The sequence below is a fragment of the Musca domestica genome, unplaced genomic scaffold (genome assembly GCF_030504385.1).
Source record: "Musca domestica strain aabys unplaced genomic scaffold, Musca_domestica.polishedcontigs.V.1.1 32, whole genome shotgun sequence".
Lineage (NCBI taxonomy): Eukaryota > Metazoa > Arthropoda > Insecta > Diptera > Muscidae > Musca > Musca domestica.
Window position 1 is genome coordinate 2,399,292 of NW_026712311.1, and position 16,204 is coordinate 2,415,495.

At 36.6% G+C, this 16,204-nt stretch overlaps 3 protein-coding genes across 9 annotated transcripts; 2 read left to right on the forward strand and 1 right to left on the reverse strand.

Annotated features, from left to right (window-relative positions):
- Positions 1-599: 599 nt before the first annotated feature.
- On the forward strand, positions 600-4,476 carry LOC101897535 (inhibitor of growth protein 5). Of its 7 annotated transcripts, none has more exons than XM_011297277.3 (5): positions 600-754; positions 1,064-1,423; positions 1,491-1,669; positions 3,949-4,107; positions 4,169-4,476. In XM_011297277.3, exons 1-5 carry the CDS (start codon positions 718-720, stop codon positions 4,268-4,270), a joined length of 837 nt encoding a protein of 278 aa, XP_011295579.1. In that variant the 5' UTR covers positions 600-717; the 3' UTR covers positions 4,271-4,476. The 7 variants fall into 7 exon arrangements, with proteins under 7 accessions (XP_011295579.1, XP_011295578.1, XP_005190893.1 ...); XM_011297276.3 differs by having other exon boundaries at positions 1,049-1,423; positions 4,169-4,471; XM_005190836.4 differs by having other exon boundaries at positions 1,491-1,630; positions 4,169-4,470.
- Positions 4,477-5,986: 1,510 nt separating this feature from the next.
- On the reverse strand, positions 5,987-7,654 carry LOC101901607 (stAR-related lipid transfer protein 7, mitochondrial). Its single transcript, XM_020039650.2, has one exon. The coding sequence runs from the start codon at positions 7,314-7,316 to the stop codon at positions 6,033-6,035; it is 1,284 nt and encodes a 427-aa protein (XP_019895209.2). The 5' UTR covers positions 7,317-7,654; the 3' UTR covers positions 5,987-6,032.
- Positions 7,655-9,019: 1,365 nt separating this feature from the next.
- LOC101887477 (transcription factor TFIIIB component B'' homolog) lies at positions 9,020-12,205 on the forward strand. Its single transcript, XM_005192058.4, has 2 exons — positions 9,020-10,838; positions 10,916-12,205. The coding sequence occupies exons 1-2, from the start codon at positions 9,189-9,191 to the stop codon at positions 12,104-12,106; spliced, it is 2,841 nt and encodes a 946-aa protein (XP_005192115.2). The 5' UTR covers positions 9,020-9,188; the 3' UTR covers positions 12,107-12,205.
- Positions 12,206-16,204: the final 3,999 nt, after the last annotated feature.

The window sequence follows — 16,204 nt, forward strand, 5'->3', positions numbered from 1 at the left end:
GAAACAACTCCGGTGAATAATGTCGCTAATATCAGCAAAATACCGAATATAGGGAGGTACCGTTATATGAGGTCTATACAAAAACGTGAACAGGCACAGACAATTTTCTGTCATAGGCTGATATATCCATTACAAATTTTACAGAAATTTCAAGGCATAAAAATCTGTGGCGAAAAAATCGTTCCACTTCGTTGTCGACTTACGCATCCCTATATCCTTCTGCAATTTTTTTCGACATTATAAAGGAAAAGTCGCTATCATAGTAGTATATTGGAGCAGAAGGTTCTAAGATTATTGTTTTGGTTGTTAGTACTGGCCATAGATATGTTAAAATTTCAAAACTTTTTTTGTTTTCAAAAATAAGTAGATTTTTATATTTTTTTATACGACGCCAATCGGAAAATAAAATGATGTGCATTTTTTAAAAAATTTAAAAAATTTTCATTCAAATATTCAATTAAATTGTCCCAGCAGCTGTGCCGATGCGACTACCTGTATTCTTCTACCATTGTACTGGCATTTTCCGCGATAATATCGATATAAAATACTCTCAGTCGATATTCAGTTTTAAATTAAACTATCGATATTTCCATCGATTATTTGCCATCTCCAATCCCTTGTCGGAAGCGTCATCATTAGTAAATACATCATTCATTAAGAACTTTATTTACTTTGTTTATAAACATTAGAAACACACAGCAGCTCAAGTAAAGAACCATGTCCTCGGCTATTTATTTAGAAAACTATTTGGATGGTAAGTAATTAAAGCGGAATGCGTGTTCATAACATAACGAATCTTGCACTGAATAACACAACAATTTCATACATGTACATACAACAACTCAAAAAAAAAACAACAATGTTTTCCCTTTTCATTGGCAACCCTCCATCCAATCTCATCTCCATCAACAACCTACCACCTGCACCTCCAAAACCAACCAAACCAACAATCATTATCCATCTTTCATTCTCATCTTGTTAAAATAAAATCACCAACAACCAATGAAAACGACACATAAAAAAATCTACCAATGTTCTACTACTGAAGTATTATCCAATATAGGATTAGAGTCCTTACCCACTGAGTTAGAAAGGAATTTTAAATTGATGCGCAAGCTGGATGATCGAGCTCAGACCGCAATGAAGAGTATTGACAGCCATGCCAAAGAATTTATGCGCAAATTGGCCGATAACTCGTCACAGATGAGCGAAGAGGAACGTAAAGAGCGTTTGCGCGACATTCAACAATTGTTTGTTAAGGCCAAGGAATACAGCGATGACAAAGTCCAATTGGCGATACAAACCTATGAATTGGTAGACAAGCAAATAAGGCGGCTGGATAATGATTTGGCCCGATTTGAAGGTGAAATTCAAGAGAAGGCCTCCTCAACGCGTGGCAAGTCAGAGGAAGCGCAAGTTAAGAGTGAGTTTTGAAACGTTTTGCTTGTTCTGCAATATTTTTTTAAGTATATTTTTGTTTGATATTCTAGAGGGCCGCAAAAAAACCAAAGATGCCAAGGCAACGGGTAAAAAGAAACGCATCACATCCTCAGATGACGAGGCCAATAACAGTGCAACAGCAGCAGCGGCTGCGGCCGGTGGTCAAGGTGGTAAAAAGAAAAAGCAGAAGGTAAATCAAGAAAAAGAAACACGCAAGGGGGGTCAAAAGGTAATTCATCTCATCCATTTCATCATCTAATAATTATTTTTGAATTATTTTTTTGTGATTTTCTCCTACGAGCAGAGTAAAATTGTGATATTGTATTTCCTTTATGAGTATGTTGGTAATATGGTATGCTTTTGTAGTTTTTCCATTGGAAAATTGCTTTGATAACATCTTTCATATGTCACGCGGTATTCATAATCTAATACCTATCTAGATATTTGAAGATCTAACAAAATCACTTTATCATTTTGAACATGAAGCGAGGTATTTTGATTCCATTTATGAATTCGTCCGTCCGTTTCCAGATAGCATATATTTTCAAATTGAGCCATTTTTTGGTGCTCCTACAAGTTTTTTGGTCATTTGTTGATTATCTTAAAAATTAGAAAACAAAATCATCAACCCTTTTACAAATATATTTCCTTCTATAAAAAAAAACTTTCCTTTTTATACCCTCAGTCATATGCCTAAAGAGGGCATATATCATTTGATACGACCAAAACGTGCCTCATCGAAATATCGATTTTAGATCCTAGGTCTCTTAGGACCAAATCCGTTTTAGGATATTTGGAGTCGTTCTAGCGATGTTCGTCCGTCTGCCGATTTGATCCAAACTTGGTACATCGTAATATTATTGTCAAACTTAGATCGAGTTCGGAGATGGGCAATATCGGTCCACTCGTTCTGGTACCTCTCCCACAAAATATCAACATTTTCAAGAAAGAAAGAAGGAGAAAGGATAATCCGATTTTGCTCCAACTTTGCAAATCCTAATATTTGCATCAGTGCTATGTCAGGTGCGAAAATGGGCAATATCTGTTCACTCCATTGAGTTCCTCCGCACAAAGGGTCAAAATTTTAAATAATTATAACGCTTATAAAATGTGATGTAAGTGCCCGATTGTCTTCAAATTACACACATAACAATATTTTTATTAATCCAAGGTCTGGTTTATGAATGGAATATATCCGTCCACTCCTTGTGGTACCTCGCCCACAAGTGCTCAACATTTTGAATATCCATGAAGCTCATAAAATGGGAAATTAACATCCGATTTTATTCCAACTTGGCGCATCTCAATAATTCCATCAACACATGATCTGTTTTAAAGATGGTAGAGATCGGACCATTCCTTCTGGTACCTCCCCCACAAAAGGTTAAAGTTTTGCATAACCAAAACGATCATAAAATCCGAAATAAGCATCCGATTCTCTTCAAATTATACATATTGCAATATCTTTATTAACCCAAGGACTGGTGTGAAATTGGGATATATCGGTCCACCCCTTCTGGTACCTCTCCCACAATGGGTCAAAATTTTGAATTTTCAAGAAGCTTATAAAACACGAAATTAGCATCCGATTTTATACATACTTGATCTTTATACATACTTGACATCTCACTATTTCCATCAACACAAGATGATAGACATCGCTCCATTTCTTCTGGTACCTCCCCCACAAAGGGTCAAAATTTTGAATATGCAAAACGTTCATAAGATCCAAAATAAGCATCCGATTCTCTGCAAATTACACACATCGCAATATTTTTATTAATCCGATGTCTGGTTTGAAGATGGAATATATCGGTCAACTCCTTCTGGTACCTTCCCCACAAAGGGTCAAAATTTTGAATAATCAATCGGGTTCTCTTCAAATTACACACATCCCAATATTTTTATTAAGCCAAGGTCTGGTGTGAAGATGGAATGTATCGGTAAACTTCTTCTGGTACCTCCCCCACAAGGGCTCAACATTTTGAATATCCATGAAGCTCATAAAACGGGAAATTAACATCCGATTCCAATCCGATATTTTTATCTGAATTAGACAAATACTTCGAGCCAATTTTTTTATTACCCCACGCATATTTCAACATTTTCCAAAAATTTGCCCATATCTAATATAAAGTATAGGAAGTAGCCGATATAGTCCAAATCTGGCACCTTGTAATATTTATATCAGTCTTAGGTCAGATATGAATTGGTCAATATTGGCCAACTGCTTCGAAACCTCCCCCATAAATAGTCAACAGTTTGTATAATCATAACTCAAGGCTGGGGTTATACGTCTGTCGGCAAAACCGACTGATACTATTTTACTTGTTTTCTCTTAAAACCTTTCTGAATATTAATGACCGGTAACCTCATTTTTTATTTAACTGCATAGTTCATAACATCATAACTCAAAACGCATGTTTAATCATTAATTAAAATAAGTATTTATTTCCAATTTGTAATACGGTTATTAATTAATTAAATTGCTTTTATTTTATAAAGCAGAAAAATGTCGATTTGGATGATTCAGAAAAGGAGTCATGTCACACGGCTGCCACACATCCGAGTGATGTTCTCGATATGCCCGTTGATCCCAATGAGCCCACCTACTGTTTGTGCCATCAAGTTTCCTATGGTGAAATGATTGGCTGTGATAATCCAGATGTAAGTTTTGATGTTTGTTTTCTGAAAATTTGTTGTTAACAAACCTATTTTTTATTTACAGTGTCCCATTGAGTGGTTCCATTTCGCTTGTGTCGGCTTGACCATCAAGCCCAAAGGCAAATGGTTTTGTCCGAAATGTACACAGGATCGAAAAAAGAAATAATATGCGCTCTGGTTTTGTTCTGTTCAGTTTACTGCTCTCATAAAGTTATCATGTTGTAGTATTAATGTGTTTTGTATTATAATAATACGTAAAGTAATTTTTATATAAATAATAAATAGTTTTAAATGTAAAAAAAAAGGCAAAGTAATTTGACTTTGGATCTTGTTTCGTTGATGATAGACTTTTTTACTTTTATTTGAAATGATATAACCCAATTTTATATACCAATTGTGTTTGTAATCTTTACATTAATCATTTTTCTCAGTTCATTTCGATTGCACTTCTCCTTGCGTAAAAATAAAAAGCCTTTTTTAGTTTGTTTAATTCGATTAAAATTCCAACATATTTATTCTTTCGTATTTAGCATTCTTATTTGTTTTACATACATTTATATAGAATATCATTCATCGTATAGGTATATATTTTTAACAATCTTTAATTCTCCATTTGGGATATTTTTTCGTTATAATTCGTTCGAATAGTTTGTGTGAGATCGAAGCTAAACAAAAAAGATTATTTAAAATCATAACATTTCCTATGGATTGCCCATTGCCAAAATTTTGATATTTAGAAGGAGAAACAATCAAATTCTTAATTATTTAAAAACAAATGCTTAATATTTCAATTACAAAAAATGCAGTTATATTGCACACGGAACGCAGAGAGACTTTATTTTCCCAATTTTTTAATTTTTTGTTTTTACAAATTTTGGGAAAAATATTAAAATTAAATTCTAAAAATATTAGATTTTGATGAGTTCTACATTTTTTTTAAGAAACGTTTTAAGATTATTTTTTTTAAATATTTATTAAATTTTTTTTTAATTTAAAATTTTTTTTCTTTAAATTTAAATATTTTTTTAATTAATTAGTTTTTAAATTTAATTTAATTTTCTAAAATTTAAATAATTTTTTTTTAAATTAAAATGTTTTGTAAATATTTTTTTTTAATTAAAAAAATTAAATTTAATTAATTTTTTTTTAAATAAAAAAAAAATTGAAATTAAAGAAACAAATTTTTTAAATTAATTTTGTTTTAATAAAAAAAATTAAATTAAAATATTTAAAAAAATAATCTTAAAAAAAATTATTATTTTTTCAAACGTATTTTTTTCTATATCAACCTAATAAAATCTAATATCTTTAGAAAAGATTCTAATATTTTTTTTTTTTTTTTTAAATTTTTTTCAACATTTCATTTTTAGGGTTAATAAAAAACGATCATAAAATTAACCGATTTGAAGATACAAAATTTTCATTTTTTTACCACTTCCATGGAGAACCAAGAAAAAAGAAATAGGCATAGATAGAAAGAGGAGATTTTTTTTCAAGTCTTAATTTTCTCCATTATTTAGCTAAACTAAATATTTGGTATCGTAATTGGGCTTAATTTCTTTTTTTTACGGTTAGTGAACCCACATTGCCATGGCTCTAGAAAAAAAGGGGAATGTGGGAGACATTTTGAATTTCAAAAAGAGTAGCAAACCATTTGCCAATCAATACCGAATTAGCCTCTTAATGCAGACATCTGCGAAATCCATAAATTGGGGTTTCAATTTGGAAAATGGGCCAAGGCTACAAGCACAGAAATTTTCAATTTCTAAAAAAAAAAAATTCTTCAGACCTCCCATTGCTGGAAAATGAAACAGAAGAGGAAATCTTCTGTGCTTGACACCCCAGCTTTCTTTGCTCTGTAACCAATTTTTCTCTCTCCCTCCCCTTTTCCCCTTTTTTCTTTACTAATTTCTGCCCCTATTCGCTTTTCATTTTTCCTTTTCCTTTAAGCTTTCATTGTGGTTTCTATGCCTTAAAATCTTCTTAAACCAACTATTGCGCGACTCATTGGCCGTGTAGTCATCATTAATGGTTGTGAAATTATTAAAGACATCCTTCATGGCCAATGCCTTGCGATAGGAATAGTTTTTCGTGGCATGATACATGTTATGTAAAACATCAGGCATTTGTTTTTGTGCGACCCAGGCCTTGACACTTTGCGGTATTGGCAAGCCGGGATCATCGTAATACGTCAAAACATAATGGACACCGGGTTCTTGAAAACTGCGATATGGTTTAATGACCATAAAACTCCAATAGTCTGTGACACGCACCTTGTCGCCATACTGGGGATAATTGGGATGGGTGGTGCCACGATTTGCCACCATCATAACCTTCCGTTTGTCATCGCACACAAAACGACGACAATACACATAATCACGATTGCTGAACAGCCTGGGCCATTGCATTTCCCAATAGATGAGATGGGAATTGGTTCCCGGCACCGGATCTTCTTCAATCAAATGTAAGGCCACAGCAGTGTTATCCCACTCCTTGCGATAATCCAAATCAACTTGAACATGCATCAAATCAGCTGCCGAAATATCATTGAAATAGGCATATACCTTATACGAGTACATGGCTGAGCGTTCTTCTCTGCGCCATATCGAAAATTGATCTTTGCTCATGTACGGTTCCCATGGCTGTTCTTCGGCATTTTGTATTAAGGCCCTGCCCATTTCAGCCGCACCATCTTTGTAAAAATGAAATGCTCTCCTACAATTTCCTCTCATTGGCTTTTTCTTTTCATTGACACCAGCACCACCACCATTACCGGTCGCTGCAGGACACTTCTTATTGCCCACCAGACAATAACAATATTTCATTTTATACTCCTTGCATAGATCACAAAGCTTATTTTGTGGTAGGGTGTTGATAAATTCAATATCACCCTGGCAGGCTTCAAAATTTAGCAGGCTTAGGCGCTCAGAACTCCAATCGAATCCCCCCGAAACTCCATTTGATGCCGTCAAGCCAATGGCACCCACAGCACTTAGGACAAAGTTTTTGCCCTTGAATTGCGGCAATTGTCGGTGATAGGAACGTATTAGCATTTTAAGCCCCTGCGGTCCATAGACCCGATGATAAAATGTAAACAGCTGCTGCAACCTTCTCGAGCGCTGGGCCAAGATGCTCTCGCATTGATAGCACCATGATTTCAATGCGGCATTTGAGCTATGTTTTATATTTGACACAATTCGACTGAACACCATGGTTTGATTTGTCGCACAGAACTTTATTGATGCATTTAAAAACGGCCGAGATAATTACAAAAGTTATTCCACTTTTATTGCTTGCATAACCATATCACAACATTGTGTGTAGTCGGCTTTCGAGAATGTACCAAAACTATTCACGATTTTAACTGAGACCTGCCTTTCTTAGCCCCCAACTGTCTCTATTTCATACAATGAACGTAAAATTGATGTAATTTTCCCGTTTAGACTGTTTTAATTGGAAATTTTGAGAATTTTGCAAATGAAACTATGCCGTCTGACCGAAATGCTGCGAAATTGATTGAAATACATGTGCAGCACCCACCAAATGTCAAATGCATGGCAATAGCTGGTTTCGTTTCTTGGGGCCGCTCATCGTTACATTAAAATGTTAATGTCGTTTGTCTCTGTAAATGGTGAGTGAGAGAGAGAGAGAGGGAATTCAGAGAATACATTACGTTAGTGTATGACAGAGAATTTACAGGTCTGGGTCTGTTTACCTTTAATATTTAAGGGCATTCTATCCTTTGGAGATATTACAGACTCCATCTTTTTGAGAAAACACGTGAAGAGACCTAATGTCATAAAATGTAAACAAAGTTGACCTCAACATGGTTGTCAGTTTGTGTTTACTGTTAACATGCCATTAGGGGGGTTCACACTTATGAATGTCAATGAGTGAGCAAACATTTAATGGAACATGTGGGAGAATTGCTTAATAGAAAATATGAGAAATGAAATTTCATGTAGTAAAGCATAAAAAGAATAATTTGACAAATAATATAGATTTATAAAATGTAAAATTGTGTGGAAAAATAAAAATACGGTTTCTTCTTGTTTCAACAACATAGCACAATGTAAAGTGGGTTGATAACATGAAAAACCATTTTTGACAAAGGAACAGCAAACAGAAAGAAGAAATAGAATATCAAGATTGTTTAGTAAAAAGTAAATGGATATTAAAGAAATCGAAAGTAATCGGAAGCTAATATTTTAATATATGTTCCATGATATTTTTTCCCCAATTACTGGCAACCCTTTTTAAACAGTGAAGAATAGAATATTACTCAAAATCATACACAAAGTTGCAACTCTTCGGAAATGTCTCGTGGTGGTCTTGTTTATTTTTTTAATTGCGTGATTTTTATGGAAATTCTCTAATTTTTGTTAAATTCAATGAAAACTTAAAAATTCTGATGTACACAAAGCATCACCATGGCTATGAGACGACCGCGAATAAAAGTGCAAGCGAATATTGCATTAAATTCGAAGCGTAAACCCAAAGTAGCAGACGTGAAAACTGAAAATGTTCCAACAAGAAATGAAACATGTCCGTCTGAAAGCTCTAAAGGAACAACAGAAGAGGAAGTAAAGTTAGCCAAGGAACCAGAAAAAACGCAGGATACCACCGCGAAAGTTAGTGAAAGCAGTCTGGATGGCTTGGGTGTAGGCCAAAAAATAATTTGGCAAATAAAATACGTCTATAAGATGTGATATTGTGTGGAAACAAATAAATGAGACTTCTTCTTGTATCAAAAACATAGCACAATGTAAAGTGGGTTGATAACAGGATCAACCATATTTGACAAAGAAACGGTGAGCAGAAATGGATATTAAAGAAATCGAAAGTAATCGGAAGCTTATATTTTAATATATGATATTTTTCCCCAATTACTGGCAACCCTCTTTAAACAGTGAAGAATAAAATATTACTCAAAATCATACACAAAGTTACAACTCTTCGGAAATGTCTCGTGGTGGTCTTGTTTTTATTTTTTTAATTGCGTGATTTTTATGGAAATTCTCTAATTCTAATTTTTGTTAAATTCAATGAAAACTTAAAAATTCTAATGTACACAAACCATCACCATGGCTATGAGACGACCGCGAATAAAAGTGCAAGCGAATATTGCATTAAATTCGAAGCGTAAGCCCAAAGTAGCAGATGTGAAAAGTGAAAATGCTCCAACAAGAAATGAAACATGTCCGTCTGAAAGCTCTAAAGGAACAACAGAAGAGGAAGTAAAGTTAGCCAAGGAACCAGAAAAAACGCAGGATACCACCGCGAAAGTTAGTGAAAGCAGTCTGGATGGCTTGGGTGTAGGCCAAGAAAATGCGACTGCAGAAAAAGAGGTTAATTCCGCTGACTCGATAATCGATGCAATTGACACGACTGCAAATGATAAAAGCCACAATGACAAACCAGAAGCAACAAATGATGCCCAGTGTACAGATAAGGGCAATGAAGATTCTATAAATAGCCCAAAGACTGGAAATGCCAGCAACAACAATACACAGAAAGATGAACGCAACGATTCGAGCACATTTAAATGTCCGCCCAAGGTAGGATATCAACGTTCCACGAGCCATACATCGAATAATAATGGAACAGATGATGTCTTCTATTCAGACATTGAGGAGAATGCACTGCAAATGGATCTGCAAAAAACCAACAATGACTTTCCCATGTCTCCCTCCAAAAGTCAACAATCCAGACAACGCATTAAAGCAACACCCGTTTTTGGTCAACGACGCAACAGCTTTGTGGGTTCTTCGCCCTCACCTCACACTGCCACAGCAAATGATGAGTGTCCTAGTGGGGAATTTCAAATGCCCACACCAAGAAGAGAAAGACACTTGTCCGGGTCCATGAGCACACATTCAAATTCCAGTTCGTCCCACAATTATCATCACACTCCCCACAAGTATCTACCAAATGGAGTCATGTCGGCTGGTATGGCTCGTGTGCGCACCGAATCCGGTTGCTCGGTATTTTCAGACTCAAATGTTAGTTTACACAAAAGCCGTCGTGCCGATGAACACAAACTTAATTTAAAACGAGAATTTGAAGCCCGCTTTTCGAATGGCGTCCCCGACAAATCGGCCTTGAAAATGTCCGATCTTATATTTTACAATCCCTCCACCAATCCAATGGAACAAAAACCCAATCCTAATATTAAGCTAGAGAGCGGTGATAAGAATACAGGTGAAGATATGAAAAAAGAAGGAAACGATGCCGATAAAAATGATGCTGAAAAAGAAGATGCCATGCCCGTGCCACAGCTAAAACTGAATTCAAATGGTGAGCTAATTTTGGATGATAAATCGTTGGTGATTGAGACAACGGCAGAACAGGAGGCTCGTAAGGTTTTGGCCAATTCTTCGCTAATATATTTAGATGAAAACACCGGCATGAATGGTTTCTATTCGAGGCAGAAACGTACACGCGATTGGCCGCCAGCGGAAACGGTTAAATTCTATCGTTGCCTGCAAACTGTGGGCACCGATTTCTCACTAATGGTACCGCTCTTTCCAAATCGATCTAGGAGAGATTTAAAGCTTAAGTTCAAAAAGGAGGAACGCATCAATGGTAGTCTGATCAATAAGGCTCTGTTATATCCGAAAAATTTCGATATTGAAGAACTTAAAAAGCTGATAGAAGAGGAAGAGAAACAGCGTGAGGAGGAAACAGAACGACTGCGCCAGCTCAGGGAGTCTGCTAGTAAATCTGTTAGGAAGGTTTGTAACCCCACAGTTACATTGACATAACTAAAAGAATATTTTTAACTATCTTATTACATCTCATTTCGTTTTAGCGCAAAAATGCCCGAAGCCATGCAGATCGCACTCTAAAGGCAGGTGAAATTTACCAAAATGAAAACAAACCCGTTCCCAAAAAGCCAAGACGATCAAACAAATCCAATAATGGACAACCAAATCAGGTGATGACACCGCCCCAAACTGAAACACCATCACAGGCCATTACTGAGGACCAGTTGTCCCATAATCACGCAACCACATCCGCCACAATATCCCTCACATCCACCTCTAAGGAAGACCAAACAATTTCTCATGACATAAAGACCGAAGGTGATAAAGTACGGCGAAGGCGACGGCGTGGACCAAACATTAAAAAGGAAAAGGCCTCTGTGCTGCCTCAGCATAATGGTGTGGATGAGGTTGTGCACCTGCCGGAAGATCATGGCATAAACGCATCATCAATTAAACTTGAAAATGTTAAAAATGAACCAATTCACATGTCTTTATATGCCACCAAAACTGAGTACTGCAACGAGGATGACGATGAACAAATTGAAAAAGATGTCAATCTTTTGTTACATTCCGATATGAATGAGGAGGATGAACTGCCGTCGACAAGCCATGGTTCACCCCTAAGAAGAACTTTAACAGTGCCAATTACAGAATCTCCAGATTCTTCGTCATCAAATTCCAGATGCCTTGTCATCGATGATAACTATTGTGATGAACCCATGGATATTGATTTGCCATATGAGGGTCGTACCTTTGTTAATTTGGATGATGGTTCATTTACAACATTGGAGACAAGGCGATCGCCGGCATCGCCACAAAATTATGAAAACGAAACGAGCATTATAAGTCAGCCCACACCATCACCTTCACCGCCAGCAACTTCTCAACTGCCTCACCCACTTTCACAGCCGCCGCCTCAATCACCACAACAGAATTATCATCCATCACAATCACCACGTAATAACACATTGGGCCCGGCCTCCCCAGATCTAGCATGCCAAGATACCAGCTCGTCGTTTACCACAGATCGTGAACTCAACGAACAGGACATACAACGTATACTCACCGAACTGGCTGAAGGCTCCCTGGTGCTTGTCTCCACGCTGGATCCCGATGATCCGGATAAAGTTCTAAACGAAATCTTTATGGTGGACAAAAACACCGGCGATTTGTGTGATGAACCCCTAAATATACCCGATAATATTGTGCAGTGCATTTTATCTGTGATGAGCTAAGAAGAATTTAAGGACATTATTGTTTATTTTATTTTTTGCTGTTCTATTTAAATGTCTTGACTTTTCGAAGCTTGAAAAAATTCGTTCTTATGTTACATTCTTGAAAAGCGTTTTGATTCGATCTTGCGATTTGTTTACCCTATATGAGGGGTATTTAAATGCCGGGGAGAATTTGTTATTGAAACATTTCTATTTTTATTTTTGCTATATATCGCTTAAGCAAAATTGTTTAAACTACTACATAACACCTGCTTTTGTAACTCCATAATAAATTTATATAAATACACATATGTATGTGTGTATTTAAGCATATATAAATACCATTTTCATATACGAGTATGTCGTTTGTAGTATATTTATTATAAAATAATAAAAAAAAAATCATAATTTGTTGTTTCAATAATGTGACGTAACGTTTCTTTATTTTGTTTGGGGGGTTATTTGGGTATTAAGTTACGATGGTATAAATAGTTTGTCTCATTTCTTCCGATTTGGCTCTAGCTCCAGGTTCAAAATCTCGACTACTTTCACGGGCTCAAGCCAAAAATCTTCTGGAGTGGCTAGGGTAGCTTTGAAAGGGCAATTGAGGAGTTGCAGCGTATTGCGCGGTAAACGTTACACTCATCTTTGTCAATTCGTGGCCAATACGAGTTTAGACGACTGCACCATCCTGAACGCAATTGTGACAAAACTACCCTCTTTTGTTGTTGTTGTAGTAGTAGTAGTAGTAGTTAAAATATTCGGCTACCTTAATGGGCTGTAACCAGAGATCTTCTGGAGTGAGTTGGGTAGGTTTGACCGTGCAATTAAAGAGATGCAGCGTATTGTGCGGGTCTCTGTCACACCCGGGTCAACTTTACACCCATCTTCGTCAATTCGTGCCCAATAAGAATTTAGACGACTGCACCATCCTAAACCCAATTGTGATAAGCTATCCTGTTTTGCCTAGGCAGCTAGCGTTCTAAAGCTGCAATGGATGGTGGGTTGAACTCCGAGGACGGCACTCATCCTGATGGCATCTGTGACTGCATCGGTATGAATGCCACTTAGACCCGACCGCTAGGCTCATTGATGTAGAGGCTCTCTCTTGTAGCGTAGAACCTCCCTCTCTGGATCGTGTATAGCCTTCCTGACATGCCTGGGTGGGGGAGTTCCAATTATGGTTTGGATAACTTGTACTATAACACCCATGCAGGTACTGCAACGATAGCACATGATTATGCTGACGTAAGGGGGGGACATCCACCTCCTCATGTAGATGATCCACTGGTGTCATAAGGAGGCACCTTGTCGCTACTCTCAGTGAAGCATCCTGGCAGGTATGAATGTGATTCAACTGCATTGCACTTATATTCGCAGACCACTCTGGAGCCGCATCGCGTTATAAGAGGTCAACAAGGTTTTTTGTCCGCACCCCAAGTGCTGTAGGCTAGCGCCTTGAGGACTTTTCATCTTGTCGCAGATAGCTGTGGCTTGTGCGGACGACTTGAGCATGCTGTCGAATGTGCCTCCTAGAATCTTGGGGTAGTTCGTGGTCGGTAATTTCCCTCGACCTGTACATTCAGCTGTTTTCTCATCTCCGCAGACCATGTGGTAAAGAGTGTGGCCGTTGATTTCGTGGCGGATATTTTCACGTTCCTCGCGTGGTAGTATGCGGCAAGCTACGCGAGATAGAGGTTCAACCCTTCACATATGTCATCGACCACTGGCCCCGATGCCATGATCTTACAATCATCCGCATACGTTACGATGTCTATGGCGTCAGGAGGGGCGGGGAATTCCGGAAAGGTAGAGGTTAAACAGATATCACCCCACCTTTGGAAACTCCCTCCTTCACTCTACGGGCTTTAGACTTCTTGTTCCGGAATTAAACGTACCATTGGCGTCCACACATATAGTTGATTATCCAACGTTTCAAACTTGGCCCCCAGGAACTTAGCGTTCTGGATGACATTTGCAGCAACATCTCTCATCGTAAACTGTGGTGCTTCCTACTGGGCGGGAAGAGATCTGATACGACCAAATACTCATCGCTTCGCCCTGTCGCTCTCGGGGTGCTCGACAAATTGTCGGTTAAAATACTCAACGCACGTTTTCGGATCAGTCACCGTTACGTCGTTAAAAGCGACTCGTGGTCCTATCATTGTTTTTTCCAGGGTTCGAGAGCGACATAAGCGCTACCCACAGTATGCTGATATCGGTTGAGAACTTTCGTAAGGTACTCGACTCTCGGCGTATCCAGCTGTTTCAGCATTACCTTTGAGATTCCGTCTGGGTCCAACGCTTTGGATGACTTAGCGTTCCGGATGACATTTACAACATCTGTGGTGGTTCCATCTCTGCGGGAAGTGATCTGATACGATGTAGTACTCTTCGCTTCGCACCTGTCGCTCTCGGGTTGCTCGACAAATTGTCGGTTTAAATACTCAGTGCTTCTCTTCGGAATATTCACCGTTACGTCGTTAAAAGTGACCCGAAGTCCTATCATTCCTTTTTTCCAGGGTTCGAGAGCGACTTAACCGCATCCTCATATCGGTTCCATTGTAGCAACACTTCAGATGGTCTAACCACCTTTTTCCTCTTATGCTCCTGTATCAACAGGTTGACTTCCATTCCATCAAATCACTGATTCCAGGATCAGTAGGGTTGGTATGACGGAGATCATCATGGATCATGCAGCTCGAAGCTTTGATCGAAGCTTTTTGATAGCCAAATTCGTGGAGAAACAGAGAAATATTTTCGATGATTTTTATTTATTTTTTTTTTCAAAGCCGTAATGCCCAAATACAGCCCTACAAGTCCTTAGGTCTCTACCGGAACTTGTACATATTATTCAATGAAACTTCAAATTATTATATCTTTACTCTGACGCATTCACTTTCTATAATTCAAAACACTCTCGATGTTGAACATGATTTTTTTTTATTTATTTGTAATTTATTGATTTCAAATATGTATGTATGTATGTATTTTGTAATTAGAGTACATCTGCTGCAAAAAGGGATAATTTGAAATGTGAGTGTGTTTTATTTGTATATATGTATATAATTCTATATAAACAGAAATATGTATAAACTAATAGCCAGACCTTATGATGTGATCGATATAAAAAAATACGTTATTTCAATAATAAAAAAAATAATAATATTTTGAAATGTAAGAGGTGTTTTGTGACAAAATTAGTGTTTTTGTTGTTGTTCTTATTTATTACAAAAAAAAATCCATCATACAATTAATTTGAAGTATGTTCAATAGATTTAGAAATTATTCCATATTTAGTTGTTTGTAATAAGATTAGTTATTGTTTTGTTTGTTTTTTCTTTTTGTTTTTAGATTTGAAATGTACAACCTCTACACTTTGCACTAAAATAATGTAAGAATTTTCCAAAGTCATATTAAGTAAAAAATAAACGAATAAATAAAAAAATATATGTATGCATGTGGTTGTCAAAATCATAGGAAACTAATATTGAAAATAGTGTTGGATGATTGCGTGTGGTAGTTAAGAGTTTTTAATTCTTTCCTGTTTTTTTTTTTATTATTTTCATTGAATTTTTTTGTTGTCATTCATGTTTTGTTTTGTATTTATATTTAGGTTTTCTTGTTTTTGTGGAAAATTTATCATTAGGTCCATGCAAAGTATAGCTTGTAAGTGGTTTAAAACTCATATAGTTTGCAGCAACTATAGATTTTAAACGTTATAAAAAAACGCGTACCTTGGTTTGGAGGTCTTATTCATTTGCATGAAAATCTAAAACACTGTGTGTGTGGGTGTAAATAAACTTGCATTTGATTCTAAAATTCAAACAGGGACAACAAGCAAACATTTCTGCATACGCTTTTAAAAAAGTTTAACTGCTTGAATTTCCGAATTTCGAAAACAATATTTTTTTTCAATCTTTACTCGCACGCACACACACAGTGCAATAAGCTGTTGCATTACATAATTTGTTTAAATAATTTTAACAGTTCTCCGTTCATTATTTGTTGAAAAGGAAAAGTGGTTTTTGTTTTTCATGATTATATGAGTCTTCATCAAAGTACAACTCTGTGGCATGCAATTTGAATGTTCTCTTTTCATTATTTTTTTCTTGGTAA